Source organism: Porites lutea, chromosome 6 (genome assembly GCF_958299795.1).
Source record: "Porites lutea chromosome 6, jaPorLute2.1, whole genome shotgun sequence".
In the NCBI taxonomy this organism is placed as follows: domain Eukaryota; kingdom Metazoa; phylum Cnidaria; class Anthozoa; order Scleractinia; family Poritidae; genus Porites; species Porites lutea.
The window spans coordinates 3,486,312-3,505,000 of NC_133206.1; the positions used below are offsets into that span (position 1 = coordinate 3,486,312).

General features: G+C 40.4%; 1 protein-coding gene across 1 annotated transcript in view; it reads right to left on the reverse strand.

Moving 5' to 3' along the window:
* Positions 1 to 17,833, reverse strand: part of LOC140940366 (3'-5' exoribonuclease HELZ2-like) — a 31,290-nt gene extending 13,457 nt beyond the window's left edge. The window contains exons 1-17 of the mRNA XM_073389317.1: positions 17,671 to 17,833; positions 16,254 to 16,354; positions 14,921 to 14,972; positions 14,700 to 14,798; positions 14,030 to 14,122; positions 12,568 to 13,647; positions 11,271 to 12,179; positions 10,971 to 11,106; positions 9,036 to 9,225; positions 8,483 to 8,599; positions 7,183 to 7,748; positions 6,204 to 6,642; positions 4,300 to 4,613; positions 3,530 to 3,800; positions 2,444 to 2,869; positions 2,023 to 2,101; positions 353 to 1,594 (exon numbers count right to left, since the gene is read on the reverse strand). Coding sequence (XP_073245418.1) covers positions 353 to 1,594; positions 2,023 to 2,101; positions 2,444 to 2,869; positions 3,530 to 3,800; positions 4,300 to 4,613; positions 6,204 to 6,642; positions 7,183 to 7,748; positions 8,483 to 8,599; positions 9,036 to 9,225; positions 10,971 to 11,106; positions 11,271 to 12,179; positions 12,568 to 13,647; positions 14,030 to 14,122; positions 14,700 to 14,798; positions 14,921 to 14,972; positions 16,254 to 16,354; positions 17,671 to 17,686 — 6,130 coding nt within the window. The 5' untranslated portion in view covers positions 17,687 to 17,833. The remainder of the gene's footprint in view (positions 1 to 352; positions 1,595 to 2,022; positions 2,102 to 2,443; positions 2,870 to 3,529; positions 3,801 to 4,299; positions 4,614 to 6,203; positions 6,643 to 7,182; positions 7,749 to 8,482; positions 8,600 to 9,035; positions 9,226 to 10,970; positions 11,107 to 11,270; positions 12,180 to 12,567; positions 13,648 to 14,029; positions 14,123 to 14,699; positions 14,799 to 14,920; positions 14,973 to 16,253; positions 16,355 to 17,670) is intronic.
* Between the last annotated feature and the right edge of the window lie 856 nt (positions 17,834 to 18,689).

The window sequence follows — 18,689 nt, forward strand, 5'->3', positions numbered from 1 at the left end:
AAGGGGCACCTAACTACTATCTTATGAAAACATAGCGAAAAGAGTCAAAAACCCACTTGATAGAGGACAACGACCGTATGAATAACATTCCCTCCTAAATTGAATATCTTTCCATGGTCTGAAACCTCCAAGAAACAGATATGTCTCAAAGACAAGAACTTCAAAAAGAGACAAGTATGATTTGAGGTTGTAAATATTTTAAATGAATGACAAAACAGTAACTGCATTTGGCATTCGTATGATTTAAAGAATCAATCTGCAGATCGAAGAGTGTTACGTTCCGTTTTTTGGCTCACGAATTTACGATAGATTGTAGCTTTATATGTATAGTTAGCGAAATTTTTATACCCACCTACAACCTTTCCTTGGATTTGGACTTCTCCCCTGTCGCCATGGGATGGACTTTTGTTCTCTACTAGTTCTAACACAACCTTGTCCCTTTCGAAAGCCTGACGAACTCGTCCCCTAATTTCAATGTCTGGAGTTCCTGTATCTTCTATTTCGGCATATCCAACTTGGAATTTCTCCGGATTTAGGCGAAGATTGCAGACTTTGTACTTGTCCGGTTCATCACTTACGAGTTGCCTCAGCACAGATGGATCCAGAAAATCCTGTTCGTTCGTAGACGCGATGATTCGTTGAACCCTTTCGGAAGGAGAATTATAAAATCCAAGGTTGGTAAGACGCACTTCTACCCGTCCGTTGATAACTCGTATTTCTGGGAACAGATCTTTGATATCCTCTCTGCTCTTGACTGAGAATCGGTACCTATTCTCATTCGTTTGAGACCTGATGGCGTTTGATCCAGTTGCATCTAAGGGAGGAAACTCGGAATCTTGAAACATGGACCGTCGTGCTACATCTAACTGTAACGTCTCCTCGCATTTCTTCACAAACGCTAAAATTATTTCATCCAGATCTCGGGGCGATACCGTCTCATCGTCAAGGAGATCATCTTGAAAGTCACCTGGTTCAACAACTCTCTCTTCATCGTCTTCATCTTCTTCCTCGTTCACCTCGTCCTTTTTGTTTTTGTCTGAACTATCTTTGAGGAAATTACTACCAGAACATCGGTCGTTTACATTCTGACTGTCTTTGGCAGAAATGTCTGGCCCTTTCGCTTTGACCTCTTGATCAATTTCTTCAGTTTGTGGTTGTTTCGAAATTTCTTTGTTGTTTTCGACTTTCTTTGTTTCTGCAATTTCTGTGTTAACACTTTGTTCTTCCGTTGAAGGAGATTTTGGAACAAACGGTTCTGCGTTCGGGTTAAGCTCGATGCTGGCGATGGCTGCATTTATCTCTTTGTCCAGCTCTTCCATTGTGACTCCATAAAGGCCTCCTTTCTCGTTGCATCTCTTAATGTAGTCTCTCCAAATACTTCGACACTCTCCAACAGTACATATTGAAACAGGATCACCAACAACGGCAACCAAACATCTCGCCCTTGTAACTGCTGTGTTGAGTAGTTTTGGGTCAGACAAAAACTCCCAGTATAAAGGTCGATCAGATCCACTGGCGCGTACTTCCTCTTGCTGAGGCTTACAGGTATGAAATGTTCGCACCGTGCTGATAAAAAGTGCGCGGAATTCCTCTCCTGAAATGAGAAAGTTTGAGTTCAGTCCCCGATTAGTCAGATAGATAGTATGACTATCGATATGACTGGTTGGTTAGACTACTTAATCACCAAATTAATCTAAATTAGAAGGTCAGCCTGGCAGGCCAATTAAGTCATAATAGATGTTGGGTGAGTTTCAATATACAATACTACAGATGTTTTACGCCGAATTTTACTCAATGAAAATGTAATGATCTATCGATGATGGTTAAGTGCATTTGAATCATTTTAGAGATTTCCCCATTGTATTTAAGAAAACGATCTCTTAACAAGATAGTTGTGTTTATATGTACCCATTTTGCTTCTAGCTCATGTTACAGTTATCTTATTACATTATTATTTACATCATTAGTAGCCATAAAACGCTATTAACAATAGCAAACAGATTATGAAAGATTGTTTATTACCTTGGACATTGTGAATTGTGTCCACTTTGACCGCTTTCAAGTCTCCCTCTTTCCTTAGGCCATTGCGGATTGCCTGAACCTAGACGTTAAGTATAATTATCTACCTGTTTGTTTGTCATTGGTGTGTATTGGGTGATCTTCTAATTTGTTTGCGCTTTGAAAGGTCCCTTTACTAAAAGTGTGATCAGTTTAAGTGTACGTGAGCTGTTTCAAGGTAGGTCCGATATAAATACGAACTGTGGACCGCTCCACAGGGTCTCTGCCCTTTTCGAACACGCAAGTGTTTGTCTCTTCATTCCCATTGATTTTTTTAGGCAATATGTACAAGGAAAAAGACGTCGATTAAATGACTGAATTTGATACAGCCTCGAGATCTAAACTAGGAACGAAACTGTTAGATTACTAGAAGTGTTGAAGTCACCTGGTGGCGGTACGCTGAGAGGACAGCAATGTCGGATAGTTTCTTAGGACCCCAGACATCAGTGGGCCAATTCTGTGCTACCTCTTTTACTCTCTTAACCACCTCGTAAACTTCTGACAAGTTGACATAAGAATTGCCATGCTCTCTACGCTCCTTGCCACGTGCTGAGAAGAACAACAGGGGACCGTACTTAGGATGTGCTGGCTGAGAGCCACCACCGCGAGAAAGTAGTTTTTCCCCGTAAAAGTTGTCAGAGGGAAACTTGAGGATGTCTGGATGGCAGCGATAATTCTCCGTCAGGAATGAGACATAGTATTCACTAACTTCTTGGGATTCATGCCTATAATACGTATCGAAGAGCCGTTCAGCCAGAGATTTGTGAAGACCTAAACGTCTTGCTTCTGGTGAGTACACTTCTGGGCTCATCTAAAACAAGGTAACGACAGAAGTAATGTTATTAGGGATGGTTAACTTTCGCGAGTGCTTTTCCCCTAGTTGCTTGCTTCAGATGATCCTCAAAGAACCACAACGTTCGATCAACTCTGATAAACAATCGCCTCGCATGATGACGAACTTCCAAAACACCAAAATTTTAGAAATGCAAGCCTTTTCAGTGAGGCCACTCAAACCGGGGCCCGTGGGAGAAGATTATCCAATCACCGCATTTTTTGAAAACAAAAGATTTTCAAGTTTTTTGGCAAACTTTAAATTCATGATTGTTATTGGTCTGTTTGCCAAAAAAAAACTTGAGAATCTTTTGTTTTCAAAAACCATTGTATTTGGATAATGACTTCTTCCAAGTGCCCCGGTTCGCCAGGAATATTAGAACATCTCGTAAATGGCTGAAAACTCTTCGTCTAATTTTGCGATAACAGAACATAGGGAACGTGTACCGATGATGGCTACGCCAGGGTGTTTAAACGTTCGATATGTAGCAGTATCCAGCCGATAAACTTCTATACAACGCACCGGTAAGTATTAGGGAAAGCAATTGCGTTGTCCACTGGATAAAGCTTTATCTAGAGGAAAGCGTTATCCACCTTCCGAACAAATGGGCTCAGTTGTGTACATGGGGAAATATATTACCTGCATGTGATCTCCTGTGAAAACAACCTTTGTGTTAGGTCCGGCAAAGATGAGTGGAGTCAGCGCCTCAGGTTCGATTGCTTGGGCGGCCTCATCGATAAGAATGTGGGTGAAGAATCCATGCAGAACTTGCAGATCCAGAAGCACTTGTGATGTACTTAGGGTTGTTATAACAACACGGTGTTCAACCAGGTGATCGCGAGAAGGCAATACAAACATATGATCTCTGATCAAACAGTATTTCCTCGCTTTGCTGGACGTTGTTTCCAACCTAAATGAACAAGCAAAACTAGTTATCTTCTCTGAAACCTCGTTTGTTTCGATATAAGTTGAGTTTGTAAAGTAATATATATACTAGGTAAATCTAACACCCAGACAAACTCAGTGTGGGTCATGCTTCAGACTAGAGGCTATAAATCGACACAGACATTTTGGACTGCAAAAACAATGATTATATGACTACTTTTCTCGGCCGCTTATTTACAGTGCGACCGGGAAGAGCGTGAACACTTGAAATATTTCAAGAATAGTTATTGTGTTAAGACCAATCACAGCAAAGATCAGAACATGCTAGCAAGCCACGAAACCACAAACTAATTAACGTTCTTGCTTGTGGTTTAGTTTTCTCACGCCTGATTGGCTTTTTTCTTGCAACACAATAGCATTCCAGAAATATTTCATGTGTTCATGGTTTTTTAAATGTCAGTGGGGACTAAACACGTTCTTAATTTATTTCACGTTTTATCAGTTTCGACTGGTATCAGAAATACCTTCTCATAGGCTGATACACTCTTAGAGGCCTCGCCGCAGGAGTACCATTCTGTCCTGTCAAGTAATCATGGAGTAACTCCACGTGTATATCAGCGGCCCGGTTTGAATGAGTACAAAGAAGGATTCTATTCGACTTGTCAAGCTGTACCAGGAGTCGAACAGCCTGATTAAGTGTAAACGTCTTTCCTGTTCCAAAAGGGCCAAACACCACCAAAGGTGGACCGTTGTATTCGGGGGAAGCAATGTGCTTAATAACTTTCTTTTGATTGTCATTCAGTCGTTTATCCAATAGCCACTGCCAGCGGATTATTACCTAGAATGATTACATCAAATGATTTTTTCATCAGTTAATTAAATAGAAAATTGATCGTCATATTCCTAAATAGTGCACTTGGCTTAGAGTAAGTATTGCTTATTCCCTACACAATAAGCTGCTAGTCATTAGAATTTGTATCGGTTCAGTCAGCATTCATGACAGCATCAAACTGTTATATATTGTTTTAGAACGTTTGGTGGACTAAAATTTCCATTGCCCTTTTCAATTACTATCAAGGAATGTAGAGTGATTTAATTCCTGGCTAAGTCTGTTTTTCGCCCAAGGATTAGTCAATTTGCCGTCCAAAACATAATCTACGGAAGAAAATTTCAAAAGCAAATGTTCATATTGCAGCTCTAAATCTGTTTTTTTTTTTTCGATAAAATAGACATTTAAAGTTACCATTTGTCTCTAAACTCTGAGAGTTTGGATTTGACTAAGCTCTTTCAAATTTAACCTGCGCTTATAAGAGAACAAAGCCGGTGATGAGGAGACTGAATCATAATTCTACCGAAAAAGAGGATTCTAGTCAGTCGATCGAACGTTTTAACTCGCGTTAAAGGACGAGAATCGAGTGGTAGTGATTACGACACATTCCTTCGAAGTAACAAACGTACCTGCACCAAACCACCTTGACAAGGTTCTTTGCCATTTGCAGTACGTGTAATTTCTTTTTCAAAGAGAAACAAAATAAAGATGGATTCTGACTCTGACTCTGGTTCAGACTCCAGTGTCATGTCAGTCAAAACTCTAGCGTCGCATTGGCGAGCTAAAATTTACAGTGCGCTTAGTTTTGACAAAATCTTTTCGAACGAGGCGTATTTGCATTTGATTTCACTTTCAAACCTTTGGTAAAGTACTATTGTTTTCATGAGTCTATTGGAAAACGTTCATTTTCTGACGGCTGTCAAGTGACAATTGTATCGCTTGTCCTGCCTTAATTTCAGCTCTCCCAAAATGAAGCCGAATAATTTATTATTACCCTCGTTTTCTTTGTCCGTTCTGTGAATTACGGATCATCGTTTCTTCCATCTATTTATGGTCCGCGAACAATCAGTGCAGATAAAAAACCATTAAATCCACCTCAGTCAACGCAGATTCATGTGAATTATTTGAACGATGGACATTTGAATCAATTAAGTCCGACACATCTTTTTTGGATCGACCTATAAGACCCCCTAGTTTCCAGTGGACCACATTGGAATTTTAGACTACGAGTTGTCCCCATTTTTCCTCAGGGATAGCAGAGCGAGCGAAACGCGAGCGCGCGTGAAAATCATTTTCCTCTCTTCCCACTGCGTCTCGCCTTTCTCGCGTGAGGCGATTTTCACGGGCGCTCGCGTTTCGCTCGCTCTACTATCCCTGAGGAAAAATGGGGACTAATCGTCGTCTATGGGAATTTCGCCTATAGTTAATGTCTCAAACGTTGAACTTTTCAAAAATTGAAACAATTATCTTCCATTTTAGACCATTGTACATATCGTGGAAATGAATGTATTCTGACTACCGAATCAACTATCACTTAGGTCGACCCAAGTAGGTATTAAGTTCGGTACATGAAACAAATGACGTTTGATTGGGTCTTACTTCATTCCTGACAACTGGAACTCTTGGCTCTGGGAAAATAAGACTCAAATGGCCTGTCGTAAGTCTGTCAATTGCAGCGTGTAGCTCACAAAGTGGCCAACGGTTCAGTTGAAATTGAGCATTAACAAAAACATCGGAAGTGTCATTAAGACGTGAGTCGGCAACCATCTTGGATGATAGTTTCAGCACAACACTTTCTTTCTCTACTTTCTCCATAGGGGCCTCGTAAACTTTGTTCGAGACACTTTCAGCCAACTGAAGCCACACCGAGCTTACGTTGCGATACAGGAGGCGCCCTGCTGCGTCGTCAGGTCTAAGAGCATCTTCCTCTTGTAGGTAGAGGACACCAAACATTTCTTTTTCTACGGCAAACTTCATTCCTGACATTTCATCAAAGATGCTCCTCTGAACATGAAGCTGAGTTCTATTCAAAGTGTAGCTGAATCATTAAAGGATACACTTGTTAGTATCTTTTAAAGGCCTAAAAAGTAACACTTAAACAATGAGTCACCCAGTCGAGGTGATGAAGTGTACCTATCCTGACGATCTCAAGTTCTATACTAGCGGGGTTCTCCCACTGGTTAGGTTCTGGTAATGGGAGTAGTTCTGGTAGTTCTGGTGGTGAGGCCAGACAAAGAAAACACGTAAACTTCCAGATTGTAGGTTTGTTGTGGGGCTACCCAACCCTCCTGAAAAAAAAATCCAACCCTTAATCATAGAAACGCTCATTGATCTTGCAGCTAATCAAGTGATTAACACCAGGATTAGATCAAGGATCTGTCCAACTCCAACCCTCTCACCCCAGATATATTTTTGTCAGTGCTGTAATAAGAGGGACGTCAAGCGTTACTCAATGCAAGACATTCCTGTTCCACAATCAAATGTAACAAGCACACTAATAGGCACCTTGACGTAAGACAAAGGAAACCCCTTGTCAATGCGAAGAAGTAAAGCAAAATATTTAGTGCATAAAACGTACCTTGAAATTTCACTCTTCATAAAGCCTTCCTCCTCGAACAGCAGTTGGTGCATAACTGTCTTGTAATTGTCTTGACGCAAATGATCCGCTGTGATTTTTACTTGTTCTGGCAGGCTGTACCTCCTGGACAAGTGTTCTGCTCTCAGAGCCTCGCCTGTCGAATGACCAAATCTGACCACTTCCATGGAACGTTCAACCCAAATAGCTGATGCAATTACAGGTTGAGAGACAATGAAAGTTTCTGACAAAGAAGCGCTCTGTACGTCGGCATTAAGCCTCTGCACTAGATAGGATGTCTTTCCGAAGTCAAAGACTACGCATTGATCAAAGCTCCCATACATAGATGACTCAAATGAGATACTAAGAGAGACCATCATACGCCCAGATATGCTATTTATGTCTGGAGCTTTGTACCAGGATCCCCTCAGTTTAGCGGTGTAGCACGTGCTGTAGCTTTCACAACCGTGATTCTCTCGATAACAGCCAACGCGAATTTCTGACAGTTGATAGCAGCTGTGGTGACTATACAGCAGAAGAACGTGCTGGAGGTATCCCATGACGCTTGTCTGCCATTAAGAAACAAATAAAAACCAACCGTTCGTCACTCAAGCATAAAACGAGGACGACGACATTTTGGTGGGCCTATATACAATACATCGTTTTCGAAGTTCTGAGTTTTGTTATCAACGATTAAAAGCTCAAGTCAAAGGCAGAGATAGGTAACTGTTTTCAAGATGCCTACTCTCTTAACCGTGACGTTAGCCCTTTTTCCTTGGCCTTTCGTAGCCTCATTTTGCACGTTGCTAACTATTTTACCCACGTGTTAATGATATATGAAATAAATTACCCATGTTTTGAAACTGTCAACATATGAACAACGAGGAGCTGTACGGGAGCCTCCCAAGAATTAGTGAAACAATCCGTGGGAGAAGATTAAGATTAGCTGGCCATTGTGCATGCCACAATGAAGGGAGTGCTTCAAAAGTGCTGGTTTGGGAACCCCAACATAGTCACCCAAATCGAGGCAGACCTAGAACTACATACATTCACATTATCAAGGCTGATACTGGACTGGACAATACCAAAGAGATAAGAGATGCAATGCTCAATCAGGTCGTGTGGAAAGATTTTATTAGGACAGCTCGGGCTAATTCCCGGCCGAAGTAAGTAAGTTGAAACCGTTAATTTTTAATTTGTTGGTTGTTCTTTGTTCATTTTTCCTGCATGAGGCGTGTTAGATTGAACTACGTTTCGAATATTTTGGATAAATGAAAGGAAATTTGGTAAAAGAGTGACTAACCTGGAAAGTAAGGTTGATTATCCACTGACACGCAGCTTTACCATTATTTTCTTGAAGCTTTACATTTAGACCGGGGGGACTGCAGGAAACTTCAACTCCTGGTAGGGATTCTACAAGCTGCGTATATAAAAGACGATTAATTTTTGACTAATTACTTGTAATTTAGTAGTTAAACTGCTACTCTTCTGAGGATCATCTTGAAAAAAGAGTGCAAATTTCTCCAATTGCCTTGTGGTTCAGTTTCTTGTCAGTGATGATCACCATAATAGTCACCAACAAGTTTCCTCGCCACCCCTAAAATATAGTGCAAATTATCAAGCAAACGAACGCACAGTTCTACCAAACCTTTGGTTTGTGATCTCTTCAGACGCCCTGGGCACTTCTTTTTCTTTTATTGCTCACTGGTTACAATTACGTCAGATCAGATTAATTTCAGATTTATTAACTTTACGCCAGATTAACTTTGTTAAATCTGTTTCATTTCTTGCTTTTGTGAAATTTCTGGGCAAGAATTAATTTTCTTTCAAGACGAAGAACACTCTACAGGACTTACCTCTTCTGGAGGACCTTTTAAGATTTTGGTTGTCATTTCCATATAATGGAATTCGTCTTTGTCCTGGAGCTCTTTCCTAAGTTTTTCCTTTTCTATTCTTTGGTATTCTTGTTGCCATTCAATCAATTCCTCATTACCATGAGCATTGATGCATCCTCGCCCGTATCTGCATCGTTCGTTTGAATTAAAACTGAGATTTGAACAGATAAAAGGATGAATTTAGTCATGCACGCTCGGTGATCTTGATGTTTCAAGTAATCTGATTAATTCGTTATCACTGGCATTCCGCAATATTCTTTACCTAGCATAAGTGGGTGATTGAAAAATTTTTGAATTCCCTTTCGTATAATGTGTAGAATTCGGCAAATAAAGGAGAATGTTACCCACCGAGGTGCCGAGTTTTATAACAGGCTCCAAGATCTGCAGAATTCTCTACATCATAACAACGTCGAATTCAATAATTGTTTTATTATTCATTTTTAATATTTCTTAGTTGTTGACAAGCTTTTCTCATCGCAGACTTCCTTCAAAACTTTTTCTTCCTTCTCGGCATGGTTTTAGTAGATTATTCATGGTTTGATTCATCTCTTTGAAGCAACAAGCACTACCTCGCCCGTGCCTTAGGGTTCGTCCGCACTTGGTGCCCGGGAGACTATGCCTGGGTACCGGCACAAAATGGTGTTGAGTTCATACCTTGAGTAACTGATATGTAACTGCGTATATAGTTTCTCCTTTTCGACATGTCAGACGCCCATTTGAAACATGAGCTTAGCAGCAAGTACAAAGCAGTTTAATGCCCCAGAACTAGCAAAACAGGTGTGTACACACGGACCCGATGCCCACTTTTGTGCCTGAGTACAAGGTCTCGACCTTGTAGTCGGACACCATGCCGGTGCTAGAATTCTAGCATCGGTACTTGTAAGAAGGGTGTGTTCATACTAGTGCCCAGCGAGTAAAGAACTCGGGCAGCGTGCACGGGCACTAAGTGTGAACAGTGCCTTCAAATCACTGAGCCGTAACGTAATTATTCAAGTTCTGTTTCCTGACGCTTTCATTGTCCAGCTAATTGTTACAGTTCTGGTTCACCGATTCTCTGCGCCCAAACCGTGCGTATTCAAGAGGGTGAAGGCAAAGTAGCTTTTCCTAGCTTCAAAAACTTTTTTTTCTATTTACCCCACTCCACCCTCCTCCTCCTCCTCCTCCTTCATTTTTATTGGTTTCAACCAAATAGACAGGTTAGATAGATGGCCTGATTGAAACCTTTTTGGCCTGTCTGACATTTTATATAACCTGTCTATTTGGTGAAAAGAAGAAGTGGAGGAGGAGGAGGAGGGAAACCGATGATATGCAGTGGCGATGACGGCGGCGGTAGAGGAGAAACCTTTTTCTTTTTTTTATCAGATAGCTAGACAGGGGACAACAAAGCTCAGCATTTTTCCACAGAATTCAACTGTTCACGATTCTTTTTAAACCGTTGACGTGATGCTATTGTTCGAAAAAGGAGTGAAACTATGATTTGCCATGTTTTTAATTCGTGTAACTTTCGACGGTGAACCATTTGCCAATACATGCGTATTGTCACCCGTCATTCAAATAATTGTTTTCTCTCTGATAATGTTGAAATCAGTTCGTGTGTGTATTCTAAAACAAATATGAATTTCAATACCTGTGAACAGAGGCCTCTGCCACTGTTCAACTCGAGATTTCAAAGACAAATTTTTAATCTTTTTATGTCTGCAGCCAAAGAGTTATTAAGGCCGGGCTCTTGCGGGCTCCCACTTAAAATTTGAATAAATAGAAATAATGCTAATATATAACATAGGAACGCGTGTGTGTTAAGTAAAGCTGTTTAGACGTGGAACGTGCCATTAATGTTGAAAAAAGGGGAAATGGTTCCAAAATGACATGGACGGTATCTTAAACTGCTACCAATACCTTTTGCAAAGCTTGAAAGCGCCACCTCTCACACCTGGCGGGCAAGGTCTGTACCGTAACTGTGGTTGCGTGTTAGTGGATGTTCCCTTCGTCTTCTCAGATTTTCCAGTAAGAGTCTCCCGAGGAGTAGGAAGAACTAATAGAATAGAGCAAGATAGAGTAAGTTGCAACACAAAAGATTCCCTCTTTTTTCTATAAAGAAAGCACATACATTTTTCAGTCCGTAAAATCTCAAGGGTTTGTCTTTGCTTCATGGGTTCAATAAAATTTCATCGCAGACAGGAACAGTACCCAACTTACCTCCTTCTCTTTCCAATGTCCACATGAGTTGTTCTTGTTTGCCATGAGCAAATGAACAGGGTTTCCGCGGACAAGGTGTGTTATTGTCAAACTGTGGACAACACTTGAAAGCAACGTTCGGTCGAACCTTATCTCCTGGATACGGTCTTATCATTTCCCACTGTTTCCTGTTGTTATTCCAGAAGGCGTACCTTAGCTTTGAACGGATTTCGCAGCCTTTGCAGGTTTTTTTCTTTTCATGAATGCTTGCAGCTCGCCTAAAGTTTTTGTGAAGAAAGTCGTCACATGCAACAAATACTCCATCAGGGATTTTTCTGTAAATGTTACGTGATGGTTCGGTGATAGTCCTTGTCCTTGGCACCGTGATGTTTGGATCAGGAGGAGCAAAGGAAATTCCGTCTGAGGTGTTTATTACCATTGAGTTTCCAGGAAAAGGGGTGGTATTCTTAACGCTCTTTGTGTCGAGACTCCCAGTAGAATTAGCCCCTATTTCTTCCACCCGGGAGCGCAATTCCGGGGGTCCAGTTGCTGTTGCAGATGGCGTAGGATTCACAGGATTACTTTTAATTAAGCTTTGTGAGTAGCTCTGTGTTTCGCTAGCAATCTTGACGGGCGAATTTATTGGTTTGGCTGGCTGTAGCATCGTTTCGTTGGTCTCCACAGTTTTCAAAGATTCCATGTTAGCGAATCTATTCACGGATGAAGACAAAACACTAGAAGGTTCAGTCAAATCCTCTATACTCATTTCTGTCGCCTTGAAAGCATTATTACTGTTTCTTCTAGTAGACAAAACTGCAGTAGAAGTAGATTGCAATCCTTTCCACGAGGCAGCATCTGAAGTGACCGCTCTGCCAGATGATGATGAAGAAGATGCAGGGGCAACAAGGAACTTTTGCGGGGTGGGCAAGACTGTCGATAAAATTGAGAGAGATTAAATAAAGTATAACATCACCGCATTGATAAATACTAGGATGAATTAATCTTTTTTCAAAAGTCATCGGAGGGAACTTTTATTTGCATCGATAACTATCTGCAATAATTCGTAAGAAGAACTTAATAACTTACACAACAATACTAATTTGTTACATTTAAGTCATAAGAATTTTATGTGTCAACTGTTTGGCGGAAAAATTTTCTTCTGTGATGGCTACACACCGAATAAAACCGAAAGATAAAATGACATACAATACCATCTGATCGCCTTTAGTAAACATGGAACGACAGACTTCGCTTAATCTGTAAAATGCAATCAGTACTAACAAGAGAGGATAAAGCTTTATCCTCTTTTGGTACTTACCCCCTTCCCTCTCCATTGTCCACATGGCCAATTCTACTTTGCCATGAGCGAAAGGGCACAGCAATTTGGGGCATGTCCTGTTTTGTCCGAAGGTGCGACACACTTCTAAAGTGGCTTTAGGAGGAACCTTCAAAGCAGGATAAGGTCGTATTTCTTGCCAGTAGAGTCGGGTGCTATTCCAGATGGCATACTTCAGCTTATTATGACTTTTGCAATCTTCGCATGGGGATGCAGTGGTGGTCCCAGGTGGAAGAAGAGGATAAACTTGTAAAAAGTGGTCACAAACGACTCGTATTCCCTGAGGAATTTTTCCGACTTCACGCAACTGGAAAGATGTATCGCCTAAGGGTACTCTTGGTGCGACATTGCTTTCCAGGTCTTGAGAAGCTGACACTGTTGACCCTGCTTGTACATGACTAGAGGCGCTATAACTTTTCAGGTCATTAGGCATCGCTTGTAAATCTTCCTTTAAGTTTTTCCCAACCCTTGTCCTTCTTGAGGAAGTGTCGCTGTCACCTCTAGCTGCAGGTGGAGGTAATTTTTTAAGAGAAGCAGCATAAGAAAGACCAGTACTGACGAAATTGGCCTTAGAAGCTTCCTGAGACATTTCCTTTGAGATTGAAATGTTTCCTGATGTTAAGGCGCTTGACCAATCCTGCGATCTATTTTTGCTTGGGATTTCATTTGCACGCACATTATTTTTAGTAAGTTGAAATGTCTGCTGTACTTGTGCGACTACTGATGTTTTTGTCGAGGACTGCGGAGGTTTTTTAGTCATGGTATATGCATGCGGGACTGGGTGTTTAAACTGATGGTCGCCCTCCAACGTAGCCGCTTTCGCCTTTTGGCCGCGGGATCGGCGACCACGTCGTACTAATACAAATCCGTCCTCGCCATATTCACTAACATCCGAAGTCACACAGGCGGATGAAATTGGAAAGGTCTTTAATTCTGCTTTGGTACCACACCCCAAGTCCTTTTCTTCAATAATGCTTTCTGTATCATTAGAAATAACGCTTTCAGTTTCTTGATTTTCACTCTCATCTGCGCTTCTCTCGGGTGACATGGTCTTCTGTTCTTCTGCAATAAAATAATACTTTGAAGCTTTACTTACGGCCACTTTCGTGCTCTTGAATTCACCATTCATGCTTCCGTGGTCATTTATGGGTATAAATATATGTAGCCTTTAATTTTGAGAACTTACACGCTAAATCCCATGCTGGCTGGGGGAAACATGATATAACCTCGTTGTCTTTTGTGTATATGTTGGTAACGCAGAAAAAAAAAAGAGAAAATAGAGGAAAGTAAACCAGGTTGTGCGCTCACGTTTACTAGAAGTTGAGTCATCTTTCAAAACGCTGTGAGTTTGTAGCGTGGATATGAGGTTATTGTTGTTACCTATTACCAACATGACCACTTCCTTTCAAGAAAATACTTACCACGTCAAAACAGAACTATGTACCTGAGGTAATCTCCTTTCTCACTTTCGCTTCTTTGTTTTTCCTCTTCCTCAGTTTCTTCTGCTTGTTTCTTCTTTTCCTCCTTTCCCTCTCTGCTACAATATAAGGTATCGAAAGGTAGGACCGGATTACTCAGTGAACCACAATTTAAACCACTAAATAAACAAAATGAACATATACGAATAACTCTGGCTATATTAACTTGCACTGTCAATTGCTCTTAGACTATTAACGGAAAATAATTATTATTTAGGGACCTTACGATTCATCGTGTCCGCCTACGGGTACCAATCAGCGAGCATATTTGATACGTAGTTAAATAAAAGGCGACCATTATTGATCTTAGGTGAAAATGGAACCATTGTAATACTTGAAATCCTGATCTCGTTCCACGGGTATGAGTCGGTCTACCCGTATTTGCAAAAGTGGTGTACCCTAAGGTCTGTATTAATAATAAAACATAGTAAAAAAAAGCTGTGGTTATTCTATCCTATCTAAAGCTGTGTAGAATTCTTTTAGTAAGACAATGATGGATTAAATCAATTACAAAGAAAAGTGATTTGGAGGTTTTACCATTTGCTTAAGCATCCAGGAGAAAAAGGGGGATTTGATAATGATAAGCAAACACAATAGCACATGAAATATTGCACGAAAATCAGTAATAAAACTGACCATCTGCCTCTGCCTCATCTTTCTTGGTTGTTCTAACTTGATCTTGCAGTGGTTCACCTTCTTCCATCTTCTTTGGAGCTGTGTGAAAACCAGCTCCACCTGATCAAATAAATAAATTCATTTAATCAAGGTGAAAGCAAAAAGAAGAAAATCAGGAAGAAGAAGAAGAAGAAGAAGAAGAAGAAGAAGAAGAAGAAGAAGAAGAAGAATTTGTATGTTACCATAGACTGGTGCAGAAACGCAATTCCCCTCTTGTTCTTGGGTACACTGCATCTAAAATTAACAGACAGCAGCTAACGGAACTGTGATTTTGTACTGAGACACGTTTATACTTTACAAAGGGAGAATTGTATGAAGTATAATCTACAGTCACAATACCAGACAGAAGAATCACCTACAATCCTGGACAAACGTTCTTGGGACAGTACCGCAACATCCATATTTTTCTGTCATTTCTCGATCCCTCTTAAAACAGTGCATCTTTTTCAAAATTTTGTTGCAGTTCTCCCTCCTCTCCCCCCACCCCCCCCCCCCACCCTATACAAAGTTGAAACTAAGAAAAAATTTGGAGACACTCGTCCAACATTGTTTGTGGGGCGAGAAGAGGAGTTGGACCTTTGTAAATTGGAAAACGCCCCAGAAGAGCAAAAGTTTCCCAAGACTTTTGTCCATGATGGTAGATACTACAGTTTGGAGAACATCGACTGCGCATAGGTCATTTTCTCTTCGCGCAATAGCATCTTGGAATAAGTTAAACGAGGACCCCAAACGGTATGAACATTGATCTTTTTAAACGTCGTGCCCATAGGGAACTTTGGGCATCTATACTTTGACGTATGTAATGTTTTCAAGATCGTATATATTTTAGTTAATCTTGATAATTTTTAGTAGTTCTTCAAGAGTATTGTAAATTAACGTTGATAATCCCAGTTTGGGACATGTTAATAAACTTATTGTATTGTTTTATTATATTAAGTCTGGGGACCTTTTTATTTGTTCAATGACGTTTAATTTAGTTGAAGTCAGGTAAGTTTATCATTTTGTCGGAATTCGCATCGTGCGTGACTCCCACGAGGATAGTGTGATCTTGCTTTGGCTATATTTCTTTCTGTGTGGTGGACTTTCCCAGTAGCCTACCGGCAAAGCTGCGAGTAAAATTATCGCTTCCGTAAGCGGGAAAAATCATTCCGTTTACTGCTGCTAAGAGGATTATTCAAGTATCTCATGATGCAGCGCGGATCAATTATATTTATTTATCAAGTGAGATGGCGCACGTGACTCCTCATTTGCTCTGGGAGAATGCATCAATGACCGCCTCATTGCTATGTTCAGTTTTTGGATTTAAATAGTCAAGTGTACATTAGTTCGCCAAATTTAGCTTGATGTAGGTTTCTAACAGTGTTGGAACCCAAGTTCCCCCCCTCTATTCTCTATTCGCTCGTCAACAATCTAAACTACGTGTGTAGTACCGCCGTTTACTTTGCCGCCAGTTTTGCTGCTGCTGAAAGTATTTGTTTTTTTATTGTGTTAACAATAAGGTAAAGAAAACTGTACCATATCTGCAGATTTTCCTTTCATTTCTGCCTCCACCAAGCTTTGAGAAATTTTTTGCATCAGTGCTATAGCTTTTTCGTGGCTAGGCATCATCCAAAGTACTACAAAAAAGTACTCACACTGTAAATGTTGTTAGACTACCTAAAGTAAAGTTGAAGAAACTGAACTAGGAACATCACTACTTAGGAATTCCAAATCATACCCTTCATGCAATCATCCTTCGCTTTGTCGTATCTTCCCTAAGTATGAGAACAAACAAACGAAAACGGAAAGCAAACTTAAAAAATAATCAGATTCACTACACAACTCTACCTTTATCTTATTTATGATTAGAGTGAAAATAGGATATAGTTTCCCTTACTAGGCTATTTACACAACACATTTAACCCCAAACCACATTTTCTCTTGTCTTTTGTCTATTTTTAAGGACAGGGAAATATAAGAGGATCTGAAAGGGAAAAAATAAACATGAATCCCGGGCCTTATAGTTTTAAAGAAATCTGCGTAAAATCCACATTGATACTGCTATGTACGATTTCTAGATTCAGAATTAACTGCTATTGCGAATTCAACCAAAATCTAACTATGTAGAAGCTCCGTCCGACTTGACTGTATTGACTTCCAGCTACAAGCAAGGCATTTGTTTGTAATCCACGTCTTGACAGATGTGAATCCTGGCGTACTCATCTGTTTATATACCTGATTTTGAATAAATGAATAAAACTAGCGCGCGATACTGGTTTTCTTTGTATGCATCATCACAAGAAAGTCATGTTTGGTCGACAAAACTAAACAATAAACTCCTAAATTAACCTGCAAACAAGTTAGACCTTCTTTTGCATAGAATCACTCCTGTTAAATGCAGTTTGGTGATGAAAAGTCCGGGACTTTTATAAAACGTAACAGTCTGGAGTTTCGTATCGAGTAGTCTACGAACTTGTTTTATTATGAAATCTTTCTTGGTGCACTGAAAAAATGTTTATGTTAACAATGAAAAGGCCCTAGGCCCCGCTTATATGGAGAAAAGTGGTCCCGGGTAGAAGAGTCACTCGCCCACCCGAGCTATGACCCTGGGCCAGTCAACTTACAAAACGTGGACAACCGTTTACATGAGAAACAAAAGTTGGCTCGGTTAGAGTAGTGACCCGTCTACTGAGGGTAGGTTCACTTTCCTAGCCGGCCCACCTTTTCTCCATATAACTGAACACTTGCTCGCCCAGCCGAGGTGACTTGCCTGGTCAAGGGGAGATAATCAGAGCACACGCGTTTGCTGTTGGCCCGGGCAAAGAGGTCAACCCTTTTTGGTATAGAAACGCTCGCCAAAGTTGACTCGGCTGGGAGGGTTCCCCTCTTTCCCGGGAAAGCTTTTCGTATAAAAACGGGGCCTTTATGTAGCCTCTCCCTAAGCAAATCCTACCAGCTTTATCAAGCATTCTGCCCTCCTAACGAAGACTCCAGGGATATTGCAGAACATAAAGTCGAGCAAATCCAGTAACTCGTTGTAACATTCCAGCGCCAGCAGGACAGTTTCAGGATTATTATCCAGTTCCCTGGCGCGTTGAAGCATTTCGTACTGTAATTCATCTACAAGACCATCGTCCTACGATGAAATAAAGAGAAAATAAGTTATTGAAAATGCTCTAAGACTTATTTTATTCACTAGCCTAGGGGTGGAAATAGCAGAAGACTGGAGATGCGTCTACGTTTGCAGGCTAGTTAATCATTGAATAAATTTATGTATGACTTTGTTCGATAGACGGGAAAACAACAGATGAATAACTTTATCATCGAAAATAATTGTCAAACAAATATAATTTGTTGAATATTTGTTGAATTCCTCTTATGGCTTCTTGCGCCTCTCTTCTTTTCATTTATAAGAATATTTCGTTTCATTTTCGTTTCGTTTCAATATTTAGATTCAAAGCAAAGCAAACACCTTCCCAAAAATGTTCGAGGGGACATAAGCCTCAGTTGTAATTTTAGAAAAGTCACCTTTTTGCATCCTTCTCTCAGTTTTTTCTTCACCTCATTTACGGCTGTCTTAATCTTCTCACTCTACAAAATAGGAAAAGCAATTTGAAAGGTTGTTGTAGTAAGTATTTTGTTTACCTTTTTTACCTGCTCCTAATTTTCGAGTTTTAGTTTTTACGCAAACTTACTAAGTTTTCATTAAGCATCACAGAACAACAAAGGGACAATTAGCCGGTTCGTTAGGCCGGGTGATGTCACACTCGAAATGTGATCTCATACATTTACTGTTGTAACTGCCGCTCCCGGCTTAAGAGCAGAAATGCTACATGAAATACAGAATTTTTTTATTTTTGTTCGAAAACGTTGATTTAATACAAGAAAGATGAATAAAGGTTACTGCATGCTTTCAAAGTGGTCTTTTACGTTTTGATGGCCTTTTGAGGTGCCGGAAGTCGCCTCCCCCTC